This window comes from Seriola aureovittata, chromosome 15, assembly GCF_021018895.1.
Source record: "Seriola aureovittata isolate HTS-2021-v1 ecotype China chromosome 15, ASM2101889v1, whole genome shotgun sequence".
Classification (NCBI taxonomy): Eukaryota; Metazoa; Chordata; class Actinopteri; order Carangiformes; family Carangidae; genus Seriola; species Seriola aureovittata.
Genome location: NC_079378.1, coordinates 11,500,173 through 11,527,888, shown reverse-complemented (window position 1 = coordinate 11,527,888; position 27,716 = coordinate 11,500,173). Strand labels below are relative to the sequence as shown.

Genomic DNA, 27,716 nt, shown 5'->3' with positions numbered 1-27,716 from the left:
GGATCACGGATTGTGCCTTTAAAGATCGGTTAACTTCGGATACCACAGCCAACTTAGTGCAGCGGGTGGTGGGTGGGATGGTTTTGTCGCTCAAACAAAACCACTGCTTTTGAAATGACCACTGCGAAGTCCTTCATTCGCGTCTCTTGTTAACTCTGCCCTAATTTGTGCGCCTTGATTGTGCAGCACCGTAACCCAATGACTAGAAGCATGGCCGACTACGAAGCGGAAACCGCCTTCCTCGGCGAGTGGGGACGTTTTCAGCAGCAGGTGTTTTTCTTCCTTTGCCTGAGCATCATCCCCAACGGTTTCACCGCTCTGGCCATCGTGTTCCTCGCCGACACGCCGCCCCACCGCTGCCTCATTCCCGCGCACCTCAACCTCACGGACGCATGGAGGAACAGCAGCATCCCGCTGGAGGAGGAGAACCACAGCGGCGCCTTGGTGCCCAGCAAGTGCTTTAGATACAAACTTGATGATATGCTGAGTTTCTCAGAGAGAGGTTTACTGCCCGGCGTAGATGTAAATCTGACTAATGTGCCAAAAGAAGGCTGTCTGGACGGGTGGGAATATGACCGGAGCGTTTACATTTCCACCATCACAACTGAGGTTTGTGTACCTGCGCGGGTGCCAAATTTAGTGGAAGCTGCAGCTGCTTCCATTATAAGGGAGAATCGTTTGGTGTCTAAATGTGGCGCATTTATTGACATAAAGCCACGCATGAGTTGTTGTGTAAAACTGTCAGATATTAAAAGTTAGATGAGACGGATTTAATCACCCACTGATTAGCATTGACCACAAAAACTGAAAAAAGAAAAAAAGAAAAGAAACCAGATATCAACCAATACAAACATGAATGAAAAATGGAAATCCATTTTTGGGTTCATATAGCTGTTTCTAATATTTTGTCCACCTCCATTTAATAATTTTTTTAACATAATTATGTCGTCATTACTATGTTGCAACATATGTCAACATTACAGTACAGTCTCAATAAAAGTGAACATTCTAAACTCCACATAAATATTTATTTTCTTCTTGCTTAGAATACCATCTTAAAGAGTCTACTGTTTTACTGTATTTGATGTAGTTATGATTTATTATTCTTGTGAGTGTGTGTGTTTTGCAGTGGGACCTGGTGTGTGATGACAGGTGGAAGAACCCGCTGACATCCTCTGTCTTTTTCTGTGGAGTTCTCACTGGCTCCTTCATTTCAGGACAGCTTTCTGACAGGTGATAGACAAAAGATTAACTTAACCTCTTTGTCAGAATGAACATGTCAATGAACACTTCCCCATGACTGCAGTAGTTTTCTGCCAAAACAAAGGTCCATTCATGTGTTAGGCCAATCATTAAGCTTTAACGTTTAACTCCATGACTTCTTTCAGAACCCAACATTAAAACAAATCGGTCACATTGTCAATCAATTACTAGATTTTTCAATTATTTAAATGTCATGAGTTGAGTTATAAAAAAAAAAGTGTTTTGTGAGGTCACAGTGACATCGAACTTCGATCACCAAAATCTAATCAGTTCATCTTTGAGTCAAACTGAATGTTTGTCTCAATTTTGAAGAAGTACCCTCAAGGCGTTCACGAGAATGGGATGGACGGACAGCGTGGAGGCATAAAAAGCAAGCATTAGCAAGATTTCCAAGATTGGGCCTGTTAAAAGGGAACCCCACAGATTTTACACACTTTCCAAAGTCTGTTTACAGGTTAGGGGGAGTCCAACTGCATGTGTGAAAAAAGTTGTATAAGTCTTGTGTGGCTCCAGATGCAGCTGCAACTGATACGTTACCTAAAGTGATGTCATAAATATAAAAAAAAAGGAAATAAAACTGGGTATTTGGAATTTGAAAGAAGTTTAACAGACTTCAACAGGTGATTTTTGACTACTTGGGGGCAAAAGCTTCTTCAAAATGAGCTAACAGACACACATGCTCGACATGTCACCATATATACCTGTAGTTGATATTGCTAACATTATAGCCAACAGTTGCCCACTTACATACACCAGAGACAGAGCAACATTATCATCCCATGGGAGTCATGTTTCCGGCCACTCAACGTATGCAAGTCTGGTGTTCCCTCTTCTTTTAGCTGTGGTTTTGTGCAGACCAAGTCTGGAAAAAAAAATGTGGCTCTTTACCTGCTAGATATTTGATTTTCTTCACCAGGTAGCCAAAAGAAGCTAAGAGGTGGAGTAAAACTGCACAAATGACTGATAATTCTATATAGGTTCATCAGTAAAAGTGACCCCACTCCTACCAAATGTAAAATAATGTACTATGTAATGTATGCTCTCAACATACAGCCACAATGAAAAACCATACATGAGGTCAATCATTGTGGCATGACATTGAATCACCTTCCCATCTACACAGCATGTATTTGGCGATTAATCTATGCTTTATGTCCTTTTCAGGTATGGGAGGAAAATAGTGATGTTTGTTACCATCGCAGTCCAGACAGTGTTCACTTTCATCCAGGTCTTTTCTTCATCCTGGGTCATTTTCTGCGTCGTGTTCTTTGTTGTCGGGTTGGGACAAATATCCAATTATATGTCTGCATTTGTGTTAGGTACTTTTTCCCCTCTACTCATTGAATCTCAGAACTATTTAATCGCTAACCTGTTCATGATAATGCAGAAGACTATGACATTTCTCATGTTTTTTCTTGTGTCAAGGAACAGAGATTTTAGGCCCACGTGTGCGGACAATTTTCTCCACTGCGGGTGTGAGTCTGTTCTTTGCCGTGGGATACATGCTACTGCCGGTGTTGGCTTTTTTCATCAGAGACTGGAGGATGCTTCTCCTAGGCCTCACCCTGCCTGGCTTCCTTTGTTTGCCTCTCTGGTGGTAGGTAGGTGTGTGCTTGCTTGTGTGTGTCTGTGTGGATTGCAACCATGTAAAACCTGGGATTATATACCCATAAGACATTTTCAGAACTTGGTGTGGTACTACTCTGATTCACGTGCTGACTGTGTATTGCTCATAGTTCTCTCCTTGGCGCCAAGCTTACAATGAATACTTCTGCCTGAGACATCGGAACTCCTGGTCCATGTGTTTTCTCCAGCTCACAAGAATTTCAATCACACAAACTACATATAGTTGGTCTTAATTCCCCAAACAGCTCTGGCTCTGGAAACAAACTCCTGGAGGGGGGCTGGAATCTATCCTTTTCTGGCGTTGCCCAGGGTGAGAGGCACTGGGTGGGCGTGGGCTGGCCCAGGGGTCTCCTGAATGAACAGACGGGTACCAGCAGGCCAAAGGGGCTCCAGCTGCGAAGGACGCAGTGTAGGAGGAGTTTGGGGAGGTCATGGAAAAGGACCTTCAGATTGCTTCAAGGAGGTTCAGCCAAACTGTCTGACATCTCAGAAAGGGGAAGCAGGGCTTAGCCCAGGCTGTTTAGCAGGTGAGGAGAACTGTTGACTCAGACTGAGGATATCGTCGTGCAGTGGAACAAACACTATGAGAAACTCTCGAGACTAACCAACCTGTCCTCTGAGGAGGAGACACAGTCTGATGGCTCGGAGGGAGTCTCACTCATATCTCTGGGGTCTTTGAGGTAGTTGAAAGCTATGCAGTGGCAGGACATCCGGAGAGGATGAGATCTGCTCCGAGATGCTGAAGACTGGACGTTATTGGGCTGCCGGGGCTGATACACCTCTTCAATGTCGCATGAAGGCTGGAAACAGTGCCTGTGGCCTGGCTGACCAGTGTGGTGGTTGCCATTATGTCCGCTTTTTAAGAGAATTACCTCTTTACTATTTGCAGATGATGTGGTTCTACTGACTTCATTAGATTTTGAACTTCAGCATGCACTGGGGCTGTTTGCAGCCAAGTGTGAAGCTGTTGGGATCAGTCAGCATCTCCAAATTTGAGGCCATGGTTCTCTGCTGGCTCCCACTCCGTGGGGGTGGGTTGCTGCCCCAAGTGAAGGATTTTAAGTATCTATGGGTGTTCCTGAGTGAGGGTAGGACTGAGCAGGAGATAGACATGTGGATTGATGTGGTGTCAACAGTAAAATGGGTGTTGTACCGGACCATTGCGGTGAAGAGAGACCTGAGCTGGAAGGCAAAGTTTTGGATTCACCAGTCTATCTGTTTCGATCCTCACCTAAGGTCATGAGCTTTGAGTGGTGAAGAAAAGATTGAAATTGTGGATCCACATGATAAAGATGAGTTTACCACCCTGGGTGGCCTTAGAGCCGGAGAGATAGGGCGAGGAGCTAGGAAATCTGGAGGGTCGTTGGAGTAGAGCCACTGCTCTTTAGTGTTGAAATGAGCGAGTTGAGGTTCAGATTTGGGCATCTGATTAGAATGCCTCCTTGGCGCTGTCCAGTGGAGGTCTTCCAGGTTCCAAACATGCTGGAGAGATTATATATGTCGTCTGGCCTGGGAACGCCTCAGGATCCCCCAAGAGGGGCTAGAAAACATTGCTGGGGAGAGAGACATCTTGCTTGACCTACTGCCAATGCGATCGTGACCTGACCCTGGATTACGTCGTTGAAAATGGATGGATGGATGGATGGATCGATGGATGGATGGGTGGATGGGTGGATGAATCTTCTCAGTTGGTAATATTTACAGGTTTTCTTCGTCTTCTGTCATACTAAAATGACTATCTTCAGGGTTTTGAACTGTTGGTCACATAAAACGCTTTTGATAGACTGTTTTCATTCCTTTTTTTATTTGTAGAGTAGATTGTAGTTTATGATCTACAAAATTTTCAAATGAATACATTTGTATACATTGATTGTACCACTATGTATTGCCAGTTTAAAAGCCACAACAAAATCTGCTTATGCCAACTTAATGAAGGCTAGTGTTAAGTAGGTTTTACTTTTATGGCACCACTCAATTTAGAATTATAAGGAATCAAAATGAGGAAAAGGAAAAGCCTCAATTGTATTTTTGCTGTATAGTATGGTTTCCTCTGTTGCAAGGGTTGAAGCTATCTCTCTCTCACTCTGTCGTGTTATGAGGCAGGTTCATCCCAGAGTCTCCTCGGTGGCTCCTCTCTCGGGGAAGAGTAGAAGAGGCTGAGGCCATAGTGAGAGATGCTGCTAAGAAGAACAAAATTGAGCCACCATCTGTCATCTTTAATCCTTCGCAGGTGAGATCTCAGTGAAAAACTGAGTGCATGTGTGAGTGCATGAACACCAAGGTGCTGGGAACTGCCATGGCCGCTATAGTAGCCAGATGCAGGTGTACCATATTCAATTCAGTACAAGTTGTTGAACTTAGGGAGTGGGGAGTTAAAGCTCTGTTTTCAGATAGTTTCAAGTGACTGTCAGTTTATTATAGTAGTGTTTGTGTTTTACACTATATGACGTATAGTTCTTTTGACATATATCATATAAACATGACTTTAATTAAAGTTACTGTGCCTTCACTTGAACCTGCTTGAAGATCGTGATTCAGATCTTCCACCTCTCCTGCTCTATGAAAACAGGTTTACAGAGAAAGCTGAAAAGACCAACATCAGTTAAGTCTCAAAGTCTCAAAAATAGACCCAAATCAATTTGTCAATGTCACTACATAAAATTTACGAAAAAAAGGAAAGTTATCACTTCATAATTTATCACCAAAGCCATGGGGAATGACAATGAATTTAGCCTTCTATTCTACTGAAAGCGCAATACTTCTGTAACCATATAATCCTTATACCTAAGCCATTAACCAGTCCACACACATTTCCCTGCTCATACTGGTTTGCTGTGGGTAAGCTTTTCTGGGCATGTTTGCTCGAATTGTCTGTGAGTATCGTAAAGCAGCTATATATGTATGTCGAATAACTGGATGTTACGATTCCATTAAGGGAGCTCATTGTAATACCGTTTTTCTACCAATTTAATTTTTTCATCCAGCAGGCCTTACTTACTCACACCTTTAAACCATTAACTTTGTTCTACAAAACAAAAACTGCCTCACTGACAACCTTTCCTCTGTGTAGACACATTGTCCTGCACTGTCCACCTTGGAAAGAGCCAATGGACTCTCTGCAGGGGTCAGAAAGTGTTAGTGGTTAAATCAATATCATTTTGAATGATTAATGTTTTAGAAACACAATTTAAATATATACAAGGCCATAACAGTCAAGTTTTATTTTTATGTTTACCAGTCCTATATTATTATGCTGGAACATTTTTACATTCTTAATACAAATAAAATACATAATTCGTACCACTAGCATTTGTTTTGCCTCTTACTGTGGGAAATTGGATTAGAGGTATTGTTATCCTACTGAGCCTGTGTGTTTGTGTGGAGTTGGTCATTTTTTATATTTTTCGCAATATTTGATAGAGGTACGGGCCAAATTCTCAGTTTTCTATTCAAAAAAGCAGAATCCAGAGTCGTAGCATTCAGCAAGTTGCAAAAGTTAGCATAATGTTAGAAGACACTGATGCACAAATATATTACAAATATAAACAATTATGTATATGCAGCAGCACTGAAAAATGAATAGTATGATAAAAATGAATGCTAAGAAGGGATGAAACCATATCTTACAACTGATTAAAACTATTTCTGCCGCATCATTTTGTCATTTCATGTTGGACTTCTGCCTCCATTGATTTCTGATCCTTGTGTTTGGGTACTGTATGTGTGAACATGTGCACATGCATGTGCTCACTCAGCAAGTGGCCATTCCATTACAATGTTCTCTGTAATGAAATTATTTCTAGACTGATGGCTCTGCTCGTTAAGTGTCTGTTGTTCCACGTGCTCTGCTACCCCACAGAAAGAAAATCAGTCTGAGAAGACGACAGCCCACAACATCTGTGACCTGCTACGTTCTCCAAACATCCGCTGGATCTCTGTCACGCTGTGGCTGGTGTGGTGAGTCCCTGCTGTCCCACCTGACCTCCACATTCAGTACAGTGACCCTACATGCACAACTATACACACACACACACACACACACACACACACACTCACTCACATAAGCCCCCCTCTATAGACATATACACACGCTGTTACACACACAGTTTCAGCCTGTTCAGGCATCACTTCAACCACATGTCAAGCCATCTCAGTAACAACAAATAATGATCTGCTGGGTGCTGTGAAGCCTGCAGCTAAGATCAAAATCAGGTTTTATGTAACTGCACAGTATGGCTGTATTCTTCCTGCACTCACTTCCTTGCCAAGTCTGAAAACAGGTGCAGCTTGGTGTTTCTTTGATTTAGAAACCATTCCATTTAGTTTAACACTAAGAAGTCACGAGCTAATCAGAGCAGGTGGATACGCCCTAATTTGCATGTTATTTTTTTTGGCTGCTATTGAAGGACTAACTTAAACAGTCAAAAAATATTCAGGATGCAAAAGTTAAATATTTTTCCGATCTATTGTTTGCCATCACAGCTCAAAGCTTTCATTTAACATACATAAATGCCCTGCAAATGCTTCTCATATACTGACATTTATGCCTCTTCTCTTAATAACATCATCTATTATAAATTAACCAAGGCTTAAAAATGTCACCAAAACTTCTTTGTTGACTATTTTGCAACAGCTTTTACTGGGATTTTATATTTCTAATTTTCTTCAATGTCTCCCATCTGCACTTATGGTCAGAAAGCAATACTTCCAACTGTCCTTTGTATATGCTGTTACATTTCTTGAACCTGCAATAATACGTTTTTTGGCCACTTGTTGGCAGAAACAAGCTGTAGACAACAATTATATATTATTACCTTTTATCTTGATATGGAAAACAAATAGTTGACTATTTACATATGAAGCAGATATGTATAAACATTAGCAGGTGATCATTTTTCTGCACAACTACCTTCACATTGGTTTCCGGTTTTTCTGGTATCTTGTTGACTGCTGTTGTGGCGGCATGTGAGCATCCAGTCAGGATTGTCCAATCTTGTTCTCTTGTTCTATGAAGAAGGGCAGATTCAGTCTTAATTAATCACCACATACCGTATTTGTGATCTTCACACCTCAACTACTTCAGTGACAGTGCCAACAAAGTGTCAGTGCCCATTTGTGAAAGTCCTTCCCTCAGTTCCTTTGCAGCTTTTGATTCAACCTAATTTCATATACATACATTTACAACCATTAGTTGACAGATGACAATCTCCAGACAAGAAATACTGATAAAAACCGATTGAGTGTGGAAATAAACAAGTTTCATTGTTTCTCAAAAGGCTGTAGTGCCGTGTCATTTAGCTGTACAGGGTAATAAACACCTACCAGACTGTTATGTATGATTACGAATTATCCCCACAGGAACACCGTGACTATCGGCTACTTTGCACTTTCCCTGAACACGGCGAACCTTCACGGCGACGCGTACTTCAACTGTTTCCTGTCGGCTTTGGTAGAGATTCCAGCCTACACTCTGTCATGGGTTTTGTTTCGCTGGTGTTCCAGAAGACTGAGTCTCTTCTCAACCCTCTTCATGGGAGGATTGTTTCTACTCTTTATACGGCTCATACCAGCAAGTATGGCACTTCAATGGACAACAGTTTAACGCATTTCCGCAATTTTCTCCTTCGTTGTTTTATGTAAGATCATTACCTATCATAAATTTATCATTATATAGTTGGAAAACTCAAGTTTGCTTTCTTGCTCACAAGCAAGCAGATACACTCATGCAGGATCTGAGATGTTTTCATTTTAAGTAGCAGTAAGTTGTTTGAATTATTGTTTGAATTGTCAATTTTATTTTATAACTCACATGCATTCTTGACCAGTTGAATATTTTGTACCCTCTAGACCTGATTTATTTTGCCATAACGCTCGAGATGATAGGGAAGTTTGCCGTGACGACAACATTTGCCATCGTGTACGCCTACACAGCTGAACTCTACCCAACTGTACTGAGGAACACAGCTCTTGGCGCCTGCTCCATGGCCTCCAGAATAGGCAGCATTATTGCTCCATACTTCATTTACTTAAGTAAGGATCAGATTACATCTGCGTAAAGCCCATCAAGTTTATGTCCCATCACTCATCTGTCTGTTGATCTTCATTCTCTTGAAGTTACTGGAATAATTTGACTTTCTTAAAATACTACATGGACGCACTTCAAGTTGTAAAATCTCCATCCATCTATTATCTACACCACTCATCCTATACAGGGCTGTGTGAGACTGGCTCCTCTGTTACAGGGTTAACACACTTGGACACTAACAGTCACACTTAAGGGCAATTTTAGAGTTCCCGGTTCACCTAACCTGCTTGTCTTCGTATAGCAATCTGCTATTAGCTTAACCAGCGCGAGACAGCGGACAAAACAGATATCTCTTTTCTGTTTAAGATAATATGTGCCTTTATTAATCCCCTGTAGAGGAAATTCAAATTGACACAGCAGCACAAATATTAATAAAGACATAAAATATGAATAGAAATAGAATCTAGAGTAAATAAGATAAATTAGAAATACTATATACAATAAAATATACAACTACAGGTGGACATATCTGTACATGGCTGTTGCTTGTTGAGCAGGTGGTTTGATAAAGTTCTTATTGGCCTTTTAAATCAACTTCAGTAATCTTCACTTCACCGGAGCAGCCTCTCAGCTCTGCTGTTTGCTGTGTGTGTGTGTGTGTGTGTGTGTGTGTGTACATTGAGATATTTGAGTGTCTAGATTTTTTAAATATTTTTAATGGAATTGCATTTGCAGGGATGCAGTGTTAAGAAAAGCAGTCCTTTTCCCCAACTGACTTGTGCTGACACGCAGCTGGACCAACTACAAAAACAAAACAAGAACAAATGTCACTAGAACAAAAGAATAAAAGCAGGCTTGATTAGCACTCAGTTTGGATAAACCGGCCTAGTTTAGGAGTCGGTTTAGTTTCAGTTAAGATTTAATGGGTTGGGTTTACTGATGCATGATACTGTTTTTTTTAAGTCTCCACCTTTTGTCTTTTTGTTTTAACTGCTCTAAAGTACCATTGTAGCTAGAGTTGTTTTTCAGTGTGTCCTCCTCTGATGCTTTGCCACAGGAAGCTATTCGATTTCACTGCCTTACATCCTCATGGGAAGTCTTACAGCTCTGGCAGGGTTGCTGAGTCTCCTGCTGCCTGAGAGCTATGGAATGCCACTGCCTGACACAATCACTCACATGCAGCAGTTCCCTGGGTAAGACTACACCTCCCTGTGATTACTTTTTCTAAAGACAAGGGTGATTGTTGATCTGGTCATTAGTTTTTTGTAGTTTTCAATTTTTATGTTATACTCAGACACATTTTAAAAAATGCTCCATACCAGGCTTTAGGTGCTTGCCTCATTTACCTACAGTAAGAAAAATAGGCCTTCACTGCTGTGTAGTCTGTCAATCACGACTGCAAGTGTCTCACTTTTTTTTTTTTTTTTTTACGCTAGATGTTGTCAGAAGACATCTTATGCACCCACACACACTGAAGAAGAGGAAAACGCTTGTGAAAGGAAGTCTCCAGTTGTCCCTTGAACAAGGAGCAGCACTGATCCAGCTTGAGGGGAATAACTGGGCAAACATCAAGTCTCTCTGCACATTTCTGCTTAATGGACATTTGTCAGGTATAACTCAAAAGATGGTTCTTTTTGTCTCTGGATGTGTGAAATTATGCAGGTTCAACAGGACTGAAGAACATGACATAATATAATTTCTGCAAACCTGGAATGATGTTTTCTCTAAGACAGCGCCAAAATACTGTTAAATGAAGAGTGAACCAATGCATCTGTTACCATACTTACATAATACTGCTCTGTAAATTATGAAAATAGTGTAACTTTGAATGAATAAAATTAACAGTGCATCTCTAATATTCTGAAGAGACATTAATCAGAACCAGCAGCCACATTTAGGGTTTTATGGTATTGCAACTGCAACTTTTGTTTTTAAAATGTGCATAGAAACAATTATAGGCAATATTTTGTACACATCTTTGTGATTGAAGATAACATGCAGAGTGACCTGAAAGGTAGAAAGTGTTCTACACTGTAATATAATCAAACAGTTCTGTAATAAACACTACCTTTGTGAGACTTGAGTGGACTATTTAATAAAAAAAAAAATAAAAAAAAATACATTTTTAATGGACACCATTTTTCATTGTGTTGTTTTATTGGACTGACCTTTATTTCTGATGTATTTGCTCCTTTGTATTTGTAAATGAGGATGGAAATATTACAGACAACTTCGGGGATAATGTTACAAAGCACAGTACAAAGCCACAATGTCCTATGGAATTTAGTCAATATAGAAACAATTTTCTGAAATTTTCAATAGTAAAATCAGTAAATGTAGCAATGATAAACAATAAGAATATATATTAAATAATATATAAATACATTCTATATATTAGTAAGAGATATTTTTATTGTTTTTATTTTCGTCTCATTCATGTACGTAAAGTTTTAGAAAATCACAATTGGCTGTCGAAAAGCAGATTTTGAGTGCTCTTTTCTAGTGATGACTGGGCATTTTATGCTGTTGGAACAAAAGACAAACACGTCATGATGTCATGATGATGAAAATAATGAAGGCATACATGGTTTTGATATTATACTAAAAGATTAGTCTAACATTTTCTGTTTCTGTTGCCATTTTCATGTCTGGACACATAGTATCAGTTGGTCCGTCTAGAATAAATTTATTTTACACATTTTTTCGTAGCAGGTTGTTTAGGTACAAAAACATGAAAAAAAAGCATAAATTGACAGAAATATTCAGGAAAGGATGCCAGTGTCATGACTGTCTTGCAGTATTTTGGTTGTTGCACTCTTAAAACAACATTTTTCTTGAAAGGTTTTGATTTGATTTGAAGTCTCATAAAATTACCCTTTTCTTGAAAATACATGTTATGACTTCTCCCAAGGACTAAAAATACTTTTAAATAATATTTTCTTTTCTTTTTCAGCAGAGAAACCAATACTCTGAGTGATAAAGTGACCACTGGTCAGCCATGTCATGTACGACAGTCAGCGACATTCACGTTTCAAGGTGAGCCAAAGCAAAACTCTATTAACTTGGGAGAACCTGGAACCTCCTGAGAGAAAGGACCAGGATAGAAACTTGAAAGGACCTCAATTGCAGTTACAGTGCTAAACACATGCTGTGTAAAGTAAAGCTCTTGAGATAAACCTAAACTTACTGAGTCTGGGCAGTAACAACTGAGACGTTTTGGTGATTGATATTCTAAAACAGGCTATAAAACAATTATGATTTCATTTAAGTGTAAAAAAGTTTAAATCATCACCGTCTATTTTGTGATTACCAGTGAGAGTTGCCAGAGTCACAAAGTTTAAAGTCCACACATGAGGGCTTTAAATAAATCAATGAATAATCTTGAATAATTTGTATATTATAAGAAGATTGACATGGTAGAAGCATAAAAAAATGTATGTATTCCTTTCTCACCTTCCTCTCTGATGCATCTGCTGAATAGTTTGAGGCAGAGGTCGTCCAAAACTCTCTGGAAGGAAGAAGGAGGCAAAGGAAGACACAACAGCCAGAGTCCCCAGTATAATATAAGGCAGGTACTCAGAGTATTCACCTGTACAAGGACAAGATGAAATTATGATGGAAGAGTGTGTCTATAGAGCATCCATACTGTATATAGGTGAAATCAGATGTTTCTCTCCAAAAATTTGTCTATGTGCTGAGATAGATCCACATTAAACAAATGGTAATAATAACTACTAAAGACCAGTTTACTCACTCAGCTGGAGCAAAAAAGGTGAAATGCAGCTGCCAATTCTGGAAACAGTTGTACATGTGCCTGTCGCTGTGTTCCTGAGCACCGTTGGGTAAAGCTCTGCGGTGTAGGCGAACAGCAGGGCGGTACCAGTGGTAACAGCAAATTTACCCAGCATCTCCAGTGCAACAGACAGGTCTGATAAACCTGACGGATAAGAAATTGAACAGAAACACAAACTCTCTGTATGATTCACTCTGTAGCACTTGATTAAATGCATGGTAACTAAGTGTTTGTAGATTTTTTTTTTTTTTTTTTTTAAAACCTTTTTCCCCTGGGTCTAAAAGCCTAAATATATTTTTTTGGAAAAAGGCAGTATTGTGATGCACCATGTCATGATTTCTTCTGCTGTGCGGGCTTAGATGGAAAACAAGCACAGTCCTAGGTATTCAACAGAGAAATCAGGGCAGAGATGAGGCTGTTTGAACCGGCAGAATTCAGTTTTCGCCAGTTTCTGTTTTGCCCTGTTATCTAAGTTTTTGTAAAAAACGTGTTCTGCCAGTTTTGAGTGAGAGTACCACTACTAACTGGGATGTAGTCTTACAAAGAATCAGTGTAGCATGTTATTTATCACTAGCCTAGAAGTATAATTTTCCATCTGAAATACATGGTGCCACTACATCAGCATCTTATGCAACACATCTCTATTGTTCTTTCTCGTCTTGAGACAAGAGGAATTTTCTGGCAGCAGGGATCTTCACATCTGAGAAACCTTTAGCTCTTGTAATTTAAAGTGTTTACTTTGAGGCACCAGTTGAATCAAGTACAGTGACACTCCTCCAAGGAGCAAGATACAGATGACAGACAGTCGTCGAGGAAGGTATCGCAGAGCCAGCCAGCTGGAAATGTATGCAGGCACCTCTACAGCTGCTGAGATGAAGCAGCTTATATAGGGGTTTGCATTGAGTCGGGATGTGTTCAGGGACAGGCCAAAGTAGCCAGCACTCAGACTGAACCTAGGGAGACAGAGATAAAGATATCAGAGATGTTTTAATGGAAACCTACATAGAAACAGAATTTAATAGCACAGACTATAAGACAAAACCATGAAAACAAGGAATGTTAAAAATGTTGAGAGTAGTTAAGGTGAATACATACATATTAATGTGATTAACCAGTGAGCACCAGTGGACATTATATTCTAAGAATTAGCTTTTTTAGGATATCAACCAAAAAAAGCGCTGGATGAGGTCCAAAAAGCCACCTTCAATATGTGTGCAGCTATGCAGAGTTAAGATCTATGTAAATGTAAATGAGTAACTATTAGTATTGCTTGAATCTAATTGTTTGTGTATGGTGATTGATGCTCAGACAGAATACTGACCACACCATGCAAAGAATGACAGTTGTGTTTCTGATGTTTCTGGTCCATATCAGGCTGAAGATGTTGTAATGCTCCTTAGGGTGCGTCTCTGTCTCATCAGCCTGCAAAATACAAAACCTCAGTCTCACCAGCAGTTTGTTGTGTTTAGCCATGCTATGCTAACAGTTACTGGATGGACTTCCATGAAATTTTGTACAGATATAAATGCTCCACAGATGATGAATCCTACTGACTTTGGTGATTTTAGCGATAGTGAAATGTTTTGACAAATATCAGGATGTAGTGCAAGGCAATTTGGTATAGACATTTATGTTCCTCATACACCTGTATGATTTAAATCAAAGCCAACTTACTTGTACATTGTAATTATCAAAGATGACCTCTGGTGCCTGAACTTGGTTCCTCTTAGCAGCATCTCTCACTATGGTCTCAGCCTCCTCCACTCGTCCCTGAGAGAGCAGCCATCGAGGAGACTCTGGGACAAACCTGCCTCGTCATTCAACACAGAGACAGATGTTTAGGCTGGATCCGAGGGATTTAAAATACTGCAAAGTGGGTGCATACAAGTTATAATAATCCTGTAGAGAAAGGACCAAATAAGAGCCATAGGTTGCCATGTTTATGGTGCATGGTAAGGAAAACTTACCGCAAATACATTTTCTTGTAAAGAGTTCAACCTACCACCAGAGCGGCAGGTAGAGCAGGCCAGGCACAGACAAAGCCAACAGGAGAGAGCGCCAGTCCCTTAAAAAGTAAGCGAAGAGAGGCAGCATCATGTAACCAAAGGCAAAGGCCAGACATACACCCATAGATGAAAACAGGACCCGCACATTGCCAGTCAAGATTTCAGTACCTGCAGAAAAAGAGAGAGGAAGAAATACGAATAAGAAAGTGCAAAGGTAAAAAATACAAATGCAATTATATTTAATTAAATTAATTATAAAAAATTAAATCATAATTATCTTTCTATATCCCTCATTATTCAAAATCACTAATGTATAAAAATATTGTTGCGGCATTTACCCAGTACAAAAGCGGACACATAGTTGGAGATCTGTCCCAAACCACTGATGAAGAGGAGGATGGAGAACACTGTCCAAGAAGTTGAGAAGATTTCAACAAACGTAAAAAATGTCTGAACTGCCATGGTTGCAAACAGAACAGGCTTTCTTCCAAATCTAGTGAAAAGTGAAACAATGAAATGAGAGGACAAAATGGGCAAAAACACACAACAAAAACACTGATCATAAAATACAGTTTTTTGTCTTCTTAAGCTCAGAGGTCATAACAATATGTAATGTAGCTTTACCTAACAAAACATGCTGTATCACAAAAATGAACCTGACACTGAAAAAAGGACTGTTACATGAAAGTTTACAGTACAGAAATTAGAAATGAAAAACTAAAAATTTCCTTTACTAAAATCTGCAATGTTTTCTTTAGCAAAAAAGTAAAACAAGCACATCTTAAGGAATTTTTTTATAAGATTATAAAAAATATTATAATTATCTACATTGTTCAAATAAAGAATTATCAAGACTTACAAGTACATTAAGGTAAATGAAAAAGATGAGATGGTGTTTTCGTACCTGTCTGAGAGCTGTCCTGACAAGAAGGATCCAACAAGAACTCCTAGGAAGTAAACCGTGGAGGTGAACGGCTGCTTCCACTGCTCACTGCACACCAGGTCAAACTGAACATTCATGTAAGAATGATTAAACAATAAAAACATTAAGAGCACAAGGAATACATGTCAATGTGATGATCAGTTATTGATTTAAAGCAGCAGCATTCACTTCTTGGTCAGTATTACTGACTCTACCTCAATTCTAAAACTTGAACTAGACCAACAAGCACTCAGGTACATGCGCTCACTCACTTCAGAAACTATGGTGGATTGGTAGATGTCTGTGCTGTAGCTCCACCCGTCCACACAGTCCTCCTGCTCCAGGTCTGTGAGGTTGTCCCTGCCAGGAATGTATCCCTGAGCAGAGAGATTTCTGACCACATCCAGCCTGTATCTGCTGCATCTGCTCAGCTCCTCTTTCCCATTCACCACCTCATAGTGACACAAACATTATTAATATTATTAATAACATTTCTTTTTCAGTATACTTGATGGTCATTGAAGATTCGCGATGGTGAGATTAAGAGAAGAGCTAGTGGCAGACGTGTCAACCACATAGAAATGTAGAATACATTAATAAGGCTGAGGGGATGTGACTTGGAACCGTTACAAACTTCTGTGTGACTTCTACCTGAGCGATGATCATTAAACCATTTAATGGAGCACCCTCCATCCTCCGTCTTCACCAATTAAGCACACTTTTCCAGAATACCACCATGATCGACTGAATCAAATGCTTTGATAGGTCTTTGAGAAGTGCAGCACAATGTTTATAATATATTTATATAATTAGTTTATATAGCACTAATCAAAATCAGAGATTAAAAATTGCTTCACAATGACAAAATAACAAAGAAAAGACAAATGCAAACAAATCACTCAAGATAAAAAAACAAAAACAATAAAAATAGAAACACAAGTAAGCAATGTTAAAACAAGTGAAATATTCAAAAGATTATTCAAAAGCTTTGTGAAAGAAATGTGAATGAAAGCTATTGATTTTGCTAGTCTAAGTTAATCGGGCACGTTGTTCCTGAGTTGTGTGGCCTTGACAGCAAAAGCTCTGTCCCCTTCAGTCTTATGTATTGTTATAGGCACTATCAACAAGTTCCTGACTGAGGACCATAGACTACGAGCAGCTTAATAAGGGGCAATTAATTCAGAGATAAAATCTGGTGCTAGGCTGTGAAGTTCTTAAAAAGTCAAAAGTAGAATTTTCAAATTGATTCTTTAAAAGGACTGGCAGCCAATGTAGAAACCTTAAGAGGGGGGTAATATAATCTCTTCTCTTAGTTTTTGTGAGCAGTCTGGCAGCTGCATTTTGTACTATTTGAAGTCTATGAATTGTTTTCTGATATATGCCACTTAGAGACCATTACAGTAATCAAATCTTGAAGAAATGAAAACATGTATGATGGTTTCTGTATTGTGAAGGTCAGACATGAACAGAATTTTGGCAATGTTCCTTAAGTGATAGAAGCAAGATTGTACTATCTTACAGACATGAGTCTCAAAAGTTGGAATCAAATAAGACACCTTGGTTTCTGACAGATGAATGATTGGCCAAGTGAGGATTTTAAATCTATTTGCACATCGTCAGGGCCAATGACAAGAATCTTACTTTTTTCTGGATTTACCGGAAGGAAGTTCAGAGACATCCAGTTTTTTATGTCAGCTAGACACTCTTAAGGTGGACAACGTAGTGGGCTTTTCAGGCTTAAGTGCGACATACTGTATATCTGTGTATCATCAGTATATAAATGATAGTAAAGACCATGCCTATGAATTATTTCACCTAGAGGGAGCATATATGAAAAAAAAGGACTGTTCCAAGAATGGGACCCAGGGGCACCTAAAAGTGCTTCAGGGAAGGGCGTGAAACAATATCACCAATAAAGACAAAACAATATTGTTGATGATTGTCCAGGGCTTCAATGATATAGTTCAGTACACATAATTCAGTTTTCATGTACTATGACATGATCTAAATTCTGACTGGCCAGGCTGTAATATGTCACAGTTGAGAATTTCATATTTAGAAAACGAGGTGGCAAAGCCACAACTCTATCTTCCTCAATCTTACATACCTTTACTGGGATGATACCTTCCTGCCAATCTTGGGTTAAGTTAACCTCTGGAACCAGGCAGTGGTGACTGGGAATGTCAGTCAGGTAGACAAGAGAGAAAGCACCAAAACCATTGGGAAAGATGCTGGCACAAAGCAAGAAGAAAACAATCTGCTGGAAAGGTCCCCACTGACCCAGGAATGCCGTGGTGTCATCATAATCCTTCATAATCCCAAAATCCTAGCTGTGCCCTCCACAATCTTTATTCTTGTAGACCACTTTTTACTTGCCACCACCCACCTGCCAGGTAGCCACTCCCTGTACTACATAAAACTATTCCTGAGATAATATTCCTCACCTACTTATGACTGCTGTTTACTACTGTGACCTGGGCAGTAAATAATATAGCCAAAGCTGCTAGATATGCAAACATTTTATTGATTTTATTTGCAATAACAAATAACTGCAATATTTCAATTAATATTTGACCCAAACTGATCCTTATTCAAACTGTAACAAAAACGTGTTTCTGTTCAGGTAAATGCCATAAAATATCTTCTCAAGTTCTTTTTTTTTGTCACTGCCAGGTTATAGATTACAAAGGTAGTAAAAAGTTACAGTATGACTGGGCACTTGTCAGGTGTCCTCAACAGACATGAACTTTGGAACTTTTATTTGACAACTGAAAAATGTATTACCAGCTTTTTAAAAAGCTTCATAGCTTGTATATGAAAACATAAATAAGATAAAAAACAGAAAAAAAAAATCAGTATTTATATTCATTATGTAACCAAAATACATTCTGTAACTTGTTTATTTAAGAGATTTGCCTGCCTGATAAACAGCTTTTTGTCTGTCTTAAGAAAAAACAAACAAACAAACAAACAAAACAAAACAAAAAAAAGGACAAATGTTTAAATCTTAAGAACTGTAAACAAATAATCATAGTGGACTGTCCAGGTGTTCTGTGGGTACAGAGGTTTCTTTTCTACTGATGCATGGAAAGGTTATCCTGTTATAAGGAGAAAAGACAAACAATATTGTTATACTGTTTTGCAATTAAAATGAGAAAAATTAAAAAAAAAAAAATTTTTTTTTGATGCCTTCAATTTCATCACTATCATCACAAGCAGGTGTGTTCATCAAGTGACTCATGTCATATTATCACGTCCACTTAGAAAATGTTTTGTACACATTTTAACACTACAACTATTACACGAAGAAAGAAAACCAGATCTCTTAACCACTTAAATATAATAAAGGTTTTAAGATAATAATAGCTGTCTGTTAGCTCTCTTTTTGGTCGTTACCAGCTCCTGTGGGATACATCCCTCAGCTGCTAAATGGTTCACTATGTTCACCAGGCAGACTTTGTTTGTCTTCTGTTTGTTTTTTTTGTTTTTTTGGGGTGGGGTGTAGTGTATAGTTGATTTATCAGAGCTTTTCTCTGAAACCTGCTGCCTGCAGTGACCAATAATAGTACTGTGTGAGTGGGGAGAGTGAATCAAAACTGGACAGTCAAACAATGAGCTGAAACTCACTATAAAGCTCCATTAATCCAAGGGAAGCAGCGGATTTGGTTTTCAAAATTTAATTTGACACATTGTTATTGATAAATTAATGATTAAACCTTTAACATAAGGAGTCTGGAATGTACCACTGAAAATAAATACTAAATCTTTCAGTGGTTAATCATAATGATTTAAAATTGAATTTAACATTTTTTATGCTGGTCGATACATGTGCCAGATTCCAGGTTATTATTCTATTTTTAAAAGAAATTGTAAAATCTATTTACAGGGTTTTAAATTCAGTTTCCTCATTTTGCATTTACCAATATGTTTTCTTATCCCGTTCCATATCAAAATTATTTTGTAAGCCTCACTCTTTAATTTCAAGATGTGTAACTACTGGGACACACTAAATATTACATTAAATTGATGATGATGAAGTTGATTTTTGTCTACTGTGCAGTTGTGTTTTTTTACTGTGAATATTGGACTTATACTGTGTACGTATAATGGTGCACTGTGTATAAGGAGTTGCACTAATAAGATAATAACATTGTGGTTTTAAATAGTAAATCAGTACACAGTCTATTTGAGAAGCTAAATGAATAGGAACAAATTTAGCAGTGCAACAGAAAGTGAAATTAAGATTGATTTAAAATGTCAATTCAGTTAATAATGTCAGAGTTATTAAATATATAAACCATGTATTATAATTTAGTATATAGAAATGAGTTTGGCACAGCAGTAGCTTCGGGTTTATTTTATATAGGACAAGAATACCTTTCTCTTTTGTGCATCTGTTGAATAGTTTCCGGTAGAGGGCGGCCAAAACTCTCTGGAAGGAATAGAGCAGCAAAAGAAGAAACAACAGCCAGAGTCCCCAGAATTATATAAGGAAGGTATTTAGAGTATAGACCTAAAAAAGGAGAAAGGGATGTTTAGATGGGAGAAAAGGCTTGGTCTTCTATGTGTGCATTTAATCTCTTTTATCTAAACCCAGTGTACTCACTCATCTTTAACAACAATGGTGTAAGGCAGCACCCCAATCTTGAAACAGTAGTGCATGTCCCTGTTGCTGTGTTCCTGAGCACTGTTGGGTACAGCTCCGCTGTGAAGGCGAACATCATGGAGCAACACGTGGTAATAGCGTATTTACCCAACATCTTCAGTGTAAGAGGCAGGTATGGTAGATCTAAAGGATGAATAAATACTTTGTTTTTAACTGAACACACAAAAAAAAAGAAACACATAGACAGTCTTAACCAGTCTGTAACTCTTCATTTGCTACATTTAATTGAGTGTTTAGTGATCTGATGGGCAGACGAAGCCTTATGAAACTTTGTAAGCCCTTAAAAGCAGTGATTGAGATAAATCTATCTCGGTCACTGCTTTTAAGGGCCTGCTTATGGTTATTTAATGATACTTGTAAATGTTTTACTTCTGTTTGCTTAATTGTCTTTTTTTTTTTATTTTGTCCCTTCCTCTTCTTTTCCCCTTTTGGCACTTGACAGGCAGTCATTGTGAATAAGACATTTTTCTTAATATCTTACCTGGTAAAATAAAGCCAAAATAAAATTAGAAAATAAAAATACAGCAAGCACAGTGAAATGTGATGGCTCACACTTATAGTAGCCTCTCAAGTCTGGAGCCGAAGCAGCTATATTTTTGAGTAGAGATGCTACATTAAATGTAGATGATATTGTGCAATAGGTTACAGTAACATAATTAGCAAATGCATTATCCAAAAAGCCTGACATGAAATATTAATGTACCTTATTAATGTTTACATTCACTGTGGGTAAATGTGTCTTCATGGTTGATATCTATGGAATGTTACATCATTAGATTTTTCATAATTATGATTTGTTTTATGCCATAGTTCTCAATTGTTCTACTTTCTTTTTATCCCAAAAATACACCTATCACACATTTAGCTGCAAAACTTTAAAAACTGGATGGATGGAGCCTTTTCTGAAGGAGCAGTGCTGTTTAAATCAGACATCATCAGTCACGTGGAATTCTTCATTTGACACCAAGCTCCAATACAACATATTAGCACAGTGCGTTTCCGTATCATCTGCCTGTCTTTACCCACCAGGCACACTTTATAATAAAGATGCAAAACACAAGCTAAGGTAATACACATAACTAATGTATGACTGATGATGATTTATTGCATCAGTTAATGCAGGATATACCATGAGCTCCTGTTGCTCTCCATTCAGAAATGATCAGTTCAGAGTTATGTGATTCTCAATTACTTGTTTTAGTTCTTAGAAAACAAAATAAGTCTGAACAATTTCTTCTGTTTATTTATTATTTCTACTTTACTCCATGTGTCTGAAAACTCAAGTCTCTTGGCATTCTGGGTGTACTTTTTTGCTTACTTTGAGGCAACAGTTGAATGAGGTACAGTGACACTGCTCCAAGGAGCAAGGTGCTGGCGATAGACAGCCGTCGTGGAAAATATCGCAGGGCCAACCAGCTGGAAATGTATGCTGGGATCTCCACAGCTGCTGAGATGAAACAGCTGATGTAGGGGTCAGAATGGAGTTGGGATGTGCTGAAGGACAGGCCATAGTACCCAATAGTCGTGGTAAACCTTGGCAAGTCAACGATATGTAGACATACAGCAGAGATTGAATAGAAACCTTAATACAAAGATAATTTAATATGACACATATTTGAGTAAATTCTAACCACACTTTGATTTTATGCAGTTCAGTATCGCCTGTGTTTCAATACAGGTAGAATATTCCAGAGGTTTGTTGCTCTCACAGAAATGGCTCATTAGCCTGTTTTGCTGTTTCTGAATGTGACAATTCAATCTCCTCTAGCAACTGACCCTGTGATCAATAAAACTGGCTCAAAACAAGAGGACAGCCCTACACAGTTCAATATAGCACATAAGTGCATATACTGCTTCAAGCTCCCAATACTGCAAAAAATAATATCTATAATAATAATGAAAACTGAAGGTTTTCTATTTCTAATAACAATAAAATAATAATAATAAAATAATAATAATAATAATAATAATAATATCTAAATAATATCTAATATGATAATGGTGACAGTTCTGTTTTTATTAAAAATGTCTCAATTTACTAACACATGTGACTTATGTTACTGGTAATCAGGAGTTTGAGACATTGGAGATGGAAAGTTCAGACAGTAAAAATAACTTGCAGCATCTTTTTTGTATTTGCTTGTGTTTTCTGTATTTTCTGTGTGCCAGGCATGTGTTGCCAAAGTGATTAAAACATTTAACTCGTGTGTGTTTTAATATTTTTTTTAATCTTTAATGACCTCTTTTGAAATGGGACATACGTGTTACCAAAGTGGTGAAGATATTCTCTTCAGTTAATTGTGTTTTTCCCATTTGCAAGTTTTCATAAGTTGTAGTACAACGGGCTCTCACTGCCACTGTACTTAGTAATGTTAAAACTGTTAATAATACAGTACAGCAAATCTCATTGTGAGTTTATGGTGATTGAAATGCTCAGACTGTTTACTCACGACACCAAACAGAGAATGAGGGTTGTGGTTCTGATGTCGCGCTTCCTCAGCAGATCGAAGACGTTGTGGTGTACCTTCAGGTGTGTATTTGCCTTATTAATCTGCAAAATACAAGAACCTCAGTCTCACTCTGTTTTCTCTATTTTCTAAGTTGCCTAATATTACAGGAGTTTTTTCTCTCTTCTTTTTTTAATTTTTTTTTTAGATTTTTTGTCACCATCTTGTCAACTTACACTATAATCTTCAAAGATGACCCTAGGAGCCTGAACTTTGTTCCACTTAGCAGCCTTTCTCAATATGGCTTCAGCCTCCTCCGCTCTTCCCTGAGAGAGCAGCCACCGAGGGGACTCTGGGATTAACCTGCCTCATTATATAACACAGACACATATAGAGTTTCAGTCTGGATCAAAAGACAAACCATTAAGGATGGTGGATATAAGTTATTATACTTCTCTCGGGAGAGAATAATAATGATAATGACGACAATGGGTGCTTTTTCAAAATGACAATCTAAGATCATATGGATGCAGATTAAAGGGCCATGCAGTCAATTAAGACTTAAATTTGACATTTGTTTCAGTGGGTATGTTTCTTTTGGAAACTCTTACTATGAGATAAAAAGATGTAAAACAAATGCAACTTTAATAGTGGTTTAAATTACTGTCTGCTCTTTTAGGCTGTGGTTTCAATTGGAATGTAACTCCAATAACACTGACTTTTAAACACAAATACCTTGGTAAGAGATAAAGTCTATGATTTATGATAATTCATGGTAAGGCAAACAAAATATAAGCTTTCTTGTAGTGAGTGCAACCTACCACCAGAGGGGGAGGTAGGCCAGGCCAGGCGCAGACGAAGCCAACAGGAGAGATTTCCAGTCCCTTAAATAGTAAGCGCAAAGAGGCAGCAGCATGTAGCCAGCAGCATAGCCTAAACATGTGCCTAGAGATGAGTAAAGGACACGCACATTGCCAGTAAAGATCTCAGCTCCTGCACAGAGAGAGAAAGAAAAGCAAAGAGATGGATGTGTGCTGAACAAGGAAGAGGGCATGCAAAGAAGTACAGTATTTCTGACAAACTTGGTTATTTGCATTATCTAGATTCATTCAAAACCCTCAAAAAACAGTGTCTATAGAATGAGATGTTCATATTTACCTAGCACCAAAGCAGCTACAAAGTTGGATATTTGCCCCAAACCATTAAAGAAGAGGAGGATGATGAACATAGTCCATGAAACAGAGAAGACTTGAGCAAAGGTAAAAACAGTCTGGACTGCTGTGGTTGCGAAAAGAATTGGTTTCCTTCCGAATCTGAGAATTTGAATGAAAGTAAAAATTAGGAAAAAAAAAATCACTACCAAAATGCATATACTGAAAAGGGCAGGCATGGCAATGTGATCAGCAGATGTGCTCAACACAAACAAGAAATTCACTTTAAAATAATTTATATAATGATGTCTACCAAATTGATATCTCTCTTCTGTTAGTTCGGCTGCGGGACAAGTTACAATTTAATCATCCTTATTAGTAACGGAGTAGGCCTATGGTCGCAACATAGTTTTTCACAACTTCACCCTGAATACATCTAATCAGCCAGAAAAACTGCAAATGGCTGTGAAGGGCCTTAGTAATACATATTATATAAGTTGACTACATGTTTTAATGCAAAATCAAATTAACTACAACTGTAAAATAAATGTAGTGGAGTAAAAAGTACAATATTTCCCTCTGAAATGCAGTGGAGTGGAAGTATAAAGTGGCACAAATTGGAAATACTTATGTAAAAAAAAATGATACAATAACTCAAAATTATATTTGCCACTGGGTATCATGTTGTGTGGTACTGACAAAAAAACACTGCTCAAGGTAATTACAAATACCAATTCATAATTAACATAATGTTACATAACTTTCTCTGTGTAAAGTCACACTAAGTATCAAATTACCTTAAAAAAAGTTGTGGTACAGGATGACTTTAAATGAGTGGTGTAGTGTTCAGTGTATATCACTTGAAACTGGTGATTCCAATACCTGTCAGAGAGCTGTCCTGAAAAGAAGGATCCAACAAGAACTCCCAGGAAGTAAACTGTGGAGGTCAATGGCTGCTTCCACTGCTCACTGCACACCAGGTCAAACTGGAATAACCATTCATTAAGAGTTGAACAATGAAATACACAGACAAGAAGACATCCATGTTAATGTTATTGATTTAATGAATTTAGGATGTGCTCTCTATTGTTGGTTTTATATGGTACTTATTCGGATGTCTCTTCAGGTGTACCTGGTCAGATTATGCTTAAAGAATGCTGATATTCTATGTTTTTCTTATTGTTAACACTTCCCATAAAATTACCCAAACCAACAACACATTAGTCCACCTGTTAACACTTTTTGACTTGCCAATCTCTCATCCTAGAGCACAATCTTGAGATCATAAACAACTAACCTACATTAGGATAAATAAATAAAGTCTATGTGATGATAGTCAGAGCACAGTATTTAAACAAGCCTCTTTGGAGGGTTGGACAGAATTTTCCATCGCTGCTAAAGGAAATGTTAAAAAAAAAAGGTAGGCTACAAGAGTCGTTAATACACAAATGCAATTTGTTGATTGATTGAGTTTTTTCAGGAAGACAGTTCATTTACACAAGCAATGATTTCTTTAATGACACCTAATTAACACCCCAGGCAGAATTTTCCATTCTCTGCCTGAACCGTGAAATGTCATGTTAGAAAATGTGAGATCACATATTGCATCACATGTCTCACAGAAAGTATTCACCCAACTAGCACAACAATGAAACAGGCACATGCAACAACAAAGACACTGGAATTACATTCAAATCCTAACATGCAAATTATGTGACAGAAGCATCAGCAAATACAGAGACCGAAAAAGCTGGCTAACCAGACTGAAAATGCAGTTGGAATTACAAAGACAAGTTGCATTGAGTTAAACAAGCTGTCAAAGGGTGTGCTTCTATGAAATGCAAGCACACTGTAAGGTATTTAGTAGCCTGACACGTACAAGGAAAGACATGATTAAATCACAATTTGGCAATAGCGGACTTCTTTACTAGTTCACTGCACTGAACACACCCAAATGCTGTAGAGAAAAGCCTTATCTCACACAGAGAAATGCAAATAAGATACAGACAGACAGAGAGGGGGCTGATGTTGTGCACATGCTGACACAGTAAGCTGGCACTCAAGACACCTACAACATGAACAGGAAACTGCAAAGGCTGCAAGACAAATCCACAAACAGACTATGGAGATGTGGAGTGAAGACTGAGGAAGAGGAGGATGGGGAAAATGAGAAGAACAACAGGTTTTGGCAACAAGCAAATTCATAGTCGTGGTCACATACACTCACCTCAGAGACAATGGTGGATTGGTAGATGTCTGTGCTGTAGCTCCACCCGTCCACACAGTCCTCCTGCTCCAGGTCTGTGAGGTTGATGTCCCTGCTAGGAATGTATCCCTGAGCAGAGAGATTTCTGACCACATCCAGCTTGTATCTGCTGCATCTGCTCAGCTCCTCTTTCTCATTCACCACCTCATAGTCACAGTGACACAAACTTTAATTTTAATTTATCGTAAAAAAAATTTCAGTGAGTTACTAAGTAAGGAAATGTGTTAAAACGGTGATACAACAATGGCTTTTGAACGATATGGTGTTGACAACTGTGTCCTAACAGTTCCCGTCCTTCTCTATACCTTCATGTTTAACCCTGAAATGTGGCCATATAAGTTTATCAGCCTCTATTTATCAGTTTTACAGAAAAATATTATTTATTATTGAACACTGTTGTAATATTGAGATTCCTTTTTCCTTTGCCAAGATGTTTTTTTTTTTTTTAAATCTTCTCAATCATCCTGTGCTCAAAATATTAAAAAACATTTTTGAGGTGGAGCTCTCATATTAACTAATAGCCTACTCACCATTATTGGGATGGTGCTTTTATGCCAGTCCTCTGTGAGGTTGACGTCAACCACCTGGCAGCGGTGACTCTGTACATCCATCAGGAAGACAAGGGTGAAAGAGCCAAATCCATTGGGCATGATGCTGGCACAGAGCAGGAAGAAGATAACTTTCTGAAACCGTCCCCATTGACCCAGAAAAGCTATGGTCTCATCATAATCCCTCATAGTCAAAAGTATCCTCTTCTTTTTGAGACTACTCTTCACTGTCTTCCTGCAACCGTCTCCTGCAGAGTCAAATATCCTTTACCGCCTTACTTTCCAAATCAACAATGTACAGAGGAATTTGACTTGGTGGAAACATTCCCAGTGATACATAAAAGTTATGGTGTCAGCCAAATCATCCACTTCTTTCTAAGACTGCTCTTGTATCCACTGTCTTCTGGCACTGTGTTCCGCAGTATAGTAAAGTTATATCATAAACCCCCTGGGGTTTTTTTCTGCAGCGTAAGTGGAGTCATGCTGCTACCTGCCTCCAGCAAGCCGCCCTGTGCAAGGTAAAACAAGCATACCAGCTGAACTCCCTACATTCCCACAATCAAAATCAAAGAAACGTGAAATCAAAAGGCCACTTGATGCAACTTGGGATGAATTGAGTTCATTGTCCATTAAAAATTTAGAAGTTAATATCCATTGACAAGAAACCATAAAAAAAAAAGAACAGAGGTCTTGGCTCCCAAAGCTGCTAAACCGGTCTAACCAGTGGTATTACTACTGTCTGTCTCTCTCTCTGTCTGTCTCTCTCTCTGTGTCTCTCTGTCTCTCTCTCTCTCTATCTCTTTTCTCTTTTTCTCTTTTTGTTCACAATTGTGTTACATTCACCTGACAGGTGCGGCATATCCAGACGCTGATTACACAACAGTATTATTGCAGAGGCGTGCCTCAGGCTGATCACACTAAAAGGCCACTCTAAAATGTGTGTGTATGGGAGTGTGGTGAGTGGTTGGCTAATGTCTGCATTGTGAACAGCGTTCACACAAGA

General features: G+C 38.5%; 3 protein-coding genes across 3 annotated transcripts; 1 reads left to right on the top strand and 2 right to left on the bottom strand.

Moving 5' to 3' along the window:
* The first annotated feature begins 63 nt into the window (after nucleotides 1-63).
* LOC130182564 (organic cation/carnitine transporter 2-like) lies at nucleotides 64-11,047 on the top strand. The gene is made up of 10 exons (XM_056397575.1): nucleotides 64-609; nucleotides 1,130-1,233; nucleotides 2,428-2,582; nucleotides 2,689-2,860; nucleotides 4,993-5,119; nucleotides 6,749-6,846; nucleotides 8,248-8,462; nucleotides 8,737-8,919; nucleotides 9,972-10,107; nucleotides 10,351-11,047. Exons 1-10 carry the CDS (start codon nucleotides 199-201, stop codon nucleotides 10,433-10,435), a joined length of 1,686 nt encoding a protein of 561 aa, XP_056253550.1. The 5' UTR covers nucleotides 64-198; the 3' UTR covers nucleotides 10,436-11,047.
* Nucleotides 6,861-17,949, bottom strand: LOC130182566 (organic cation/carnitine transporter 2-like). The gene is made up of 11 exons (XM_056397577.1): nucleotides 17,743-17,949; nucleotides 15,908-16,087; nucleotides 15,618-15,721; nucleotides 15,052-15,206; nucleotides 14,710-14,881; nucleotides 14,382-14,514; nucleotides 14,029-14,129; nucleotides 13,446-13,660; nucleotides 12,669-12,851; nucleotides 12,368-12,503; nucleotides 6,861-7,895 (listed from the first exon to the last, which is right to left on the bottom strand). The coding sequence occupies exons 1-11, from the start codon at nucleotides 17,947-17,949 to the stop codon at nucleotides 7,736-7,738; spliced, it is 1,746 nt and encodes a 581-aa protein (XP_056253552.1). The 3' UTR covers nucleotides 6,861-7,735.
* Nucleotides 17,950-18,128: 179 nt separating this feature from the next.
* LOC130182565 (organic cation/carnitine transporter 2-like) lies at nucleotides 18,129-27,600 on the bottom strand. The gene is made up of 11 exons (XM_056397576.1): nucleotides 26,696-27,600; nucleotides 26,127-26,309; nucleotides 24,782-24,885; nucleotides 23,907-24,061; nucleotides 23,570-23,741; nucleotides 22,985-23,111; nucleotides 22,752-22,852; nucleotides 21,620-21,834; nucleotides 20,242-20,424; nucleotides 20,013-20,148; nucleotides 18,129-18,733 (listed from the first exon to the last, which is right to left on the bottom strand). The coding sequence occupies exons 1-11, from the start codon at nucleotides 26,900-26,902 to the stop codon at nucleotides 18,664-18,666; spliced, it is 1,653 nt and encodes a 550-aa protein (XP_056253551.1). The 5' UTR covers nucleotides 26,903-27,600; the 3' UTR covers nucleotides 18,129-18,663.
* Nucleotides 27,601-27,716: the final 116 nt, after the last annotated feature.

What these genes read in the sequence shown, in the direction of transcription:
- LOC130182564 (XM_056397575.1), top strand. Translation starts at nt 199, where the DNA reads ATGACTAGAAGCATGGCCGACTACGAAGCGGAAACCGCCTTCCTCGGC. An exon ending in TCAGGACAGCTTTCTGACAG is followed by an intron (nt 1,234 to 2,427) that starts GTGATAGACAAA and finishes TGTCCTTTTCAG; the next exon opens with GTATGGGAGGAAAATAGTGA. An exon ending in CTTTGTTTGCCTCTCTGGTG is followed by an intron (nt 2,861 to 4,992) that starts GTAGGTAGGTGT and finishes GTTATGAGGCAG; the next exon opens with GTTCATCCCAGAGTCTCCTC.
- LOC130182566 (XM_056397577.1), bottom strand. Translation starts at nt 17,949, where the DNA reads ATGAAGGATTATGATGACACCACGGCATTCCTGGGTCAGTGGGGACCT. An exon ending in GTCATTCTTTGCATGGTGTG is followed by an intron (nt 13,661 to 14,028) that starts GTCAGTATTCTG and finishes CTGTCTCCCTAG; the next exon opens with GTTCAGTCTGAGTGCTGGCT. An exon ending in GATTCAACTGGTGCCTCAAA is followed by an intron (nt 12,852 to 13,445) that starts GTAAACACTTTA and finishes CTTATCCGTCAG; the next exon opens with GTTTATCAGACCTGTCTGTT.
- LOC130182565 (XM_056397576.1), bottom strand. Translation starts at nt 26,902, where the DNA reads ATGAGGGATTATGATGAGACCATAGCTTTTCTGGGTCAATGGGGACGG. An exon ending in AATCCACCATTGTCTCTGAG is followed by an intron (nt 24,886 to 26,126) that starts GTGAGTGTATGT and finishes TGGTTATTCCAG; the next exon opens with TTTGACCTGGTGTGCAGTGA. An exon ending in CATTCAACTGTTGCCTCAAA is followed by an intron (nt 20,425 to 21,619) that starts GTAAGCAAAAAA and finishes TTCATCCTTTAG; the next exon opens with ATCTACCATACCTGCCTCTT.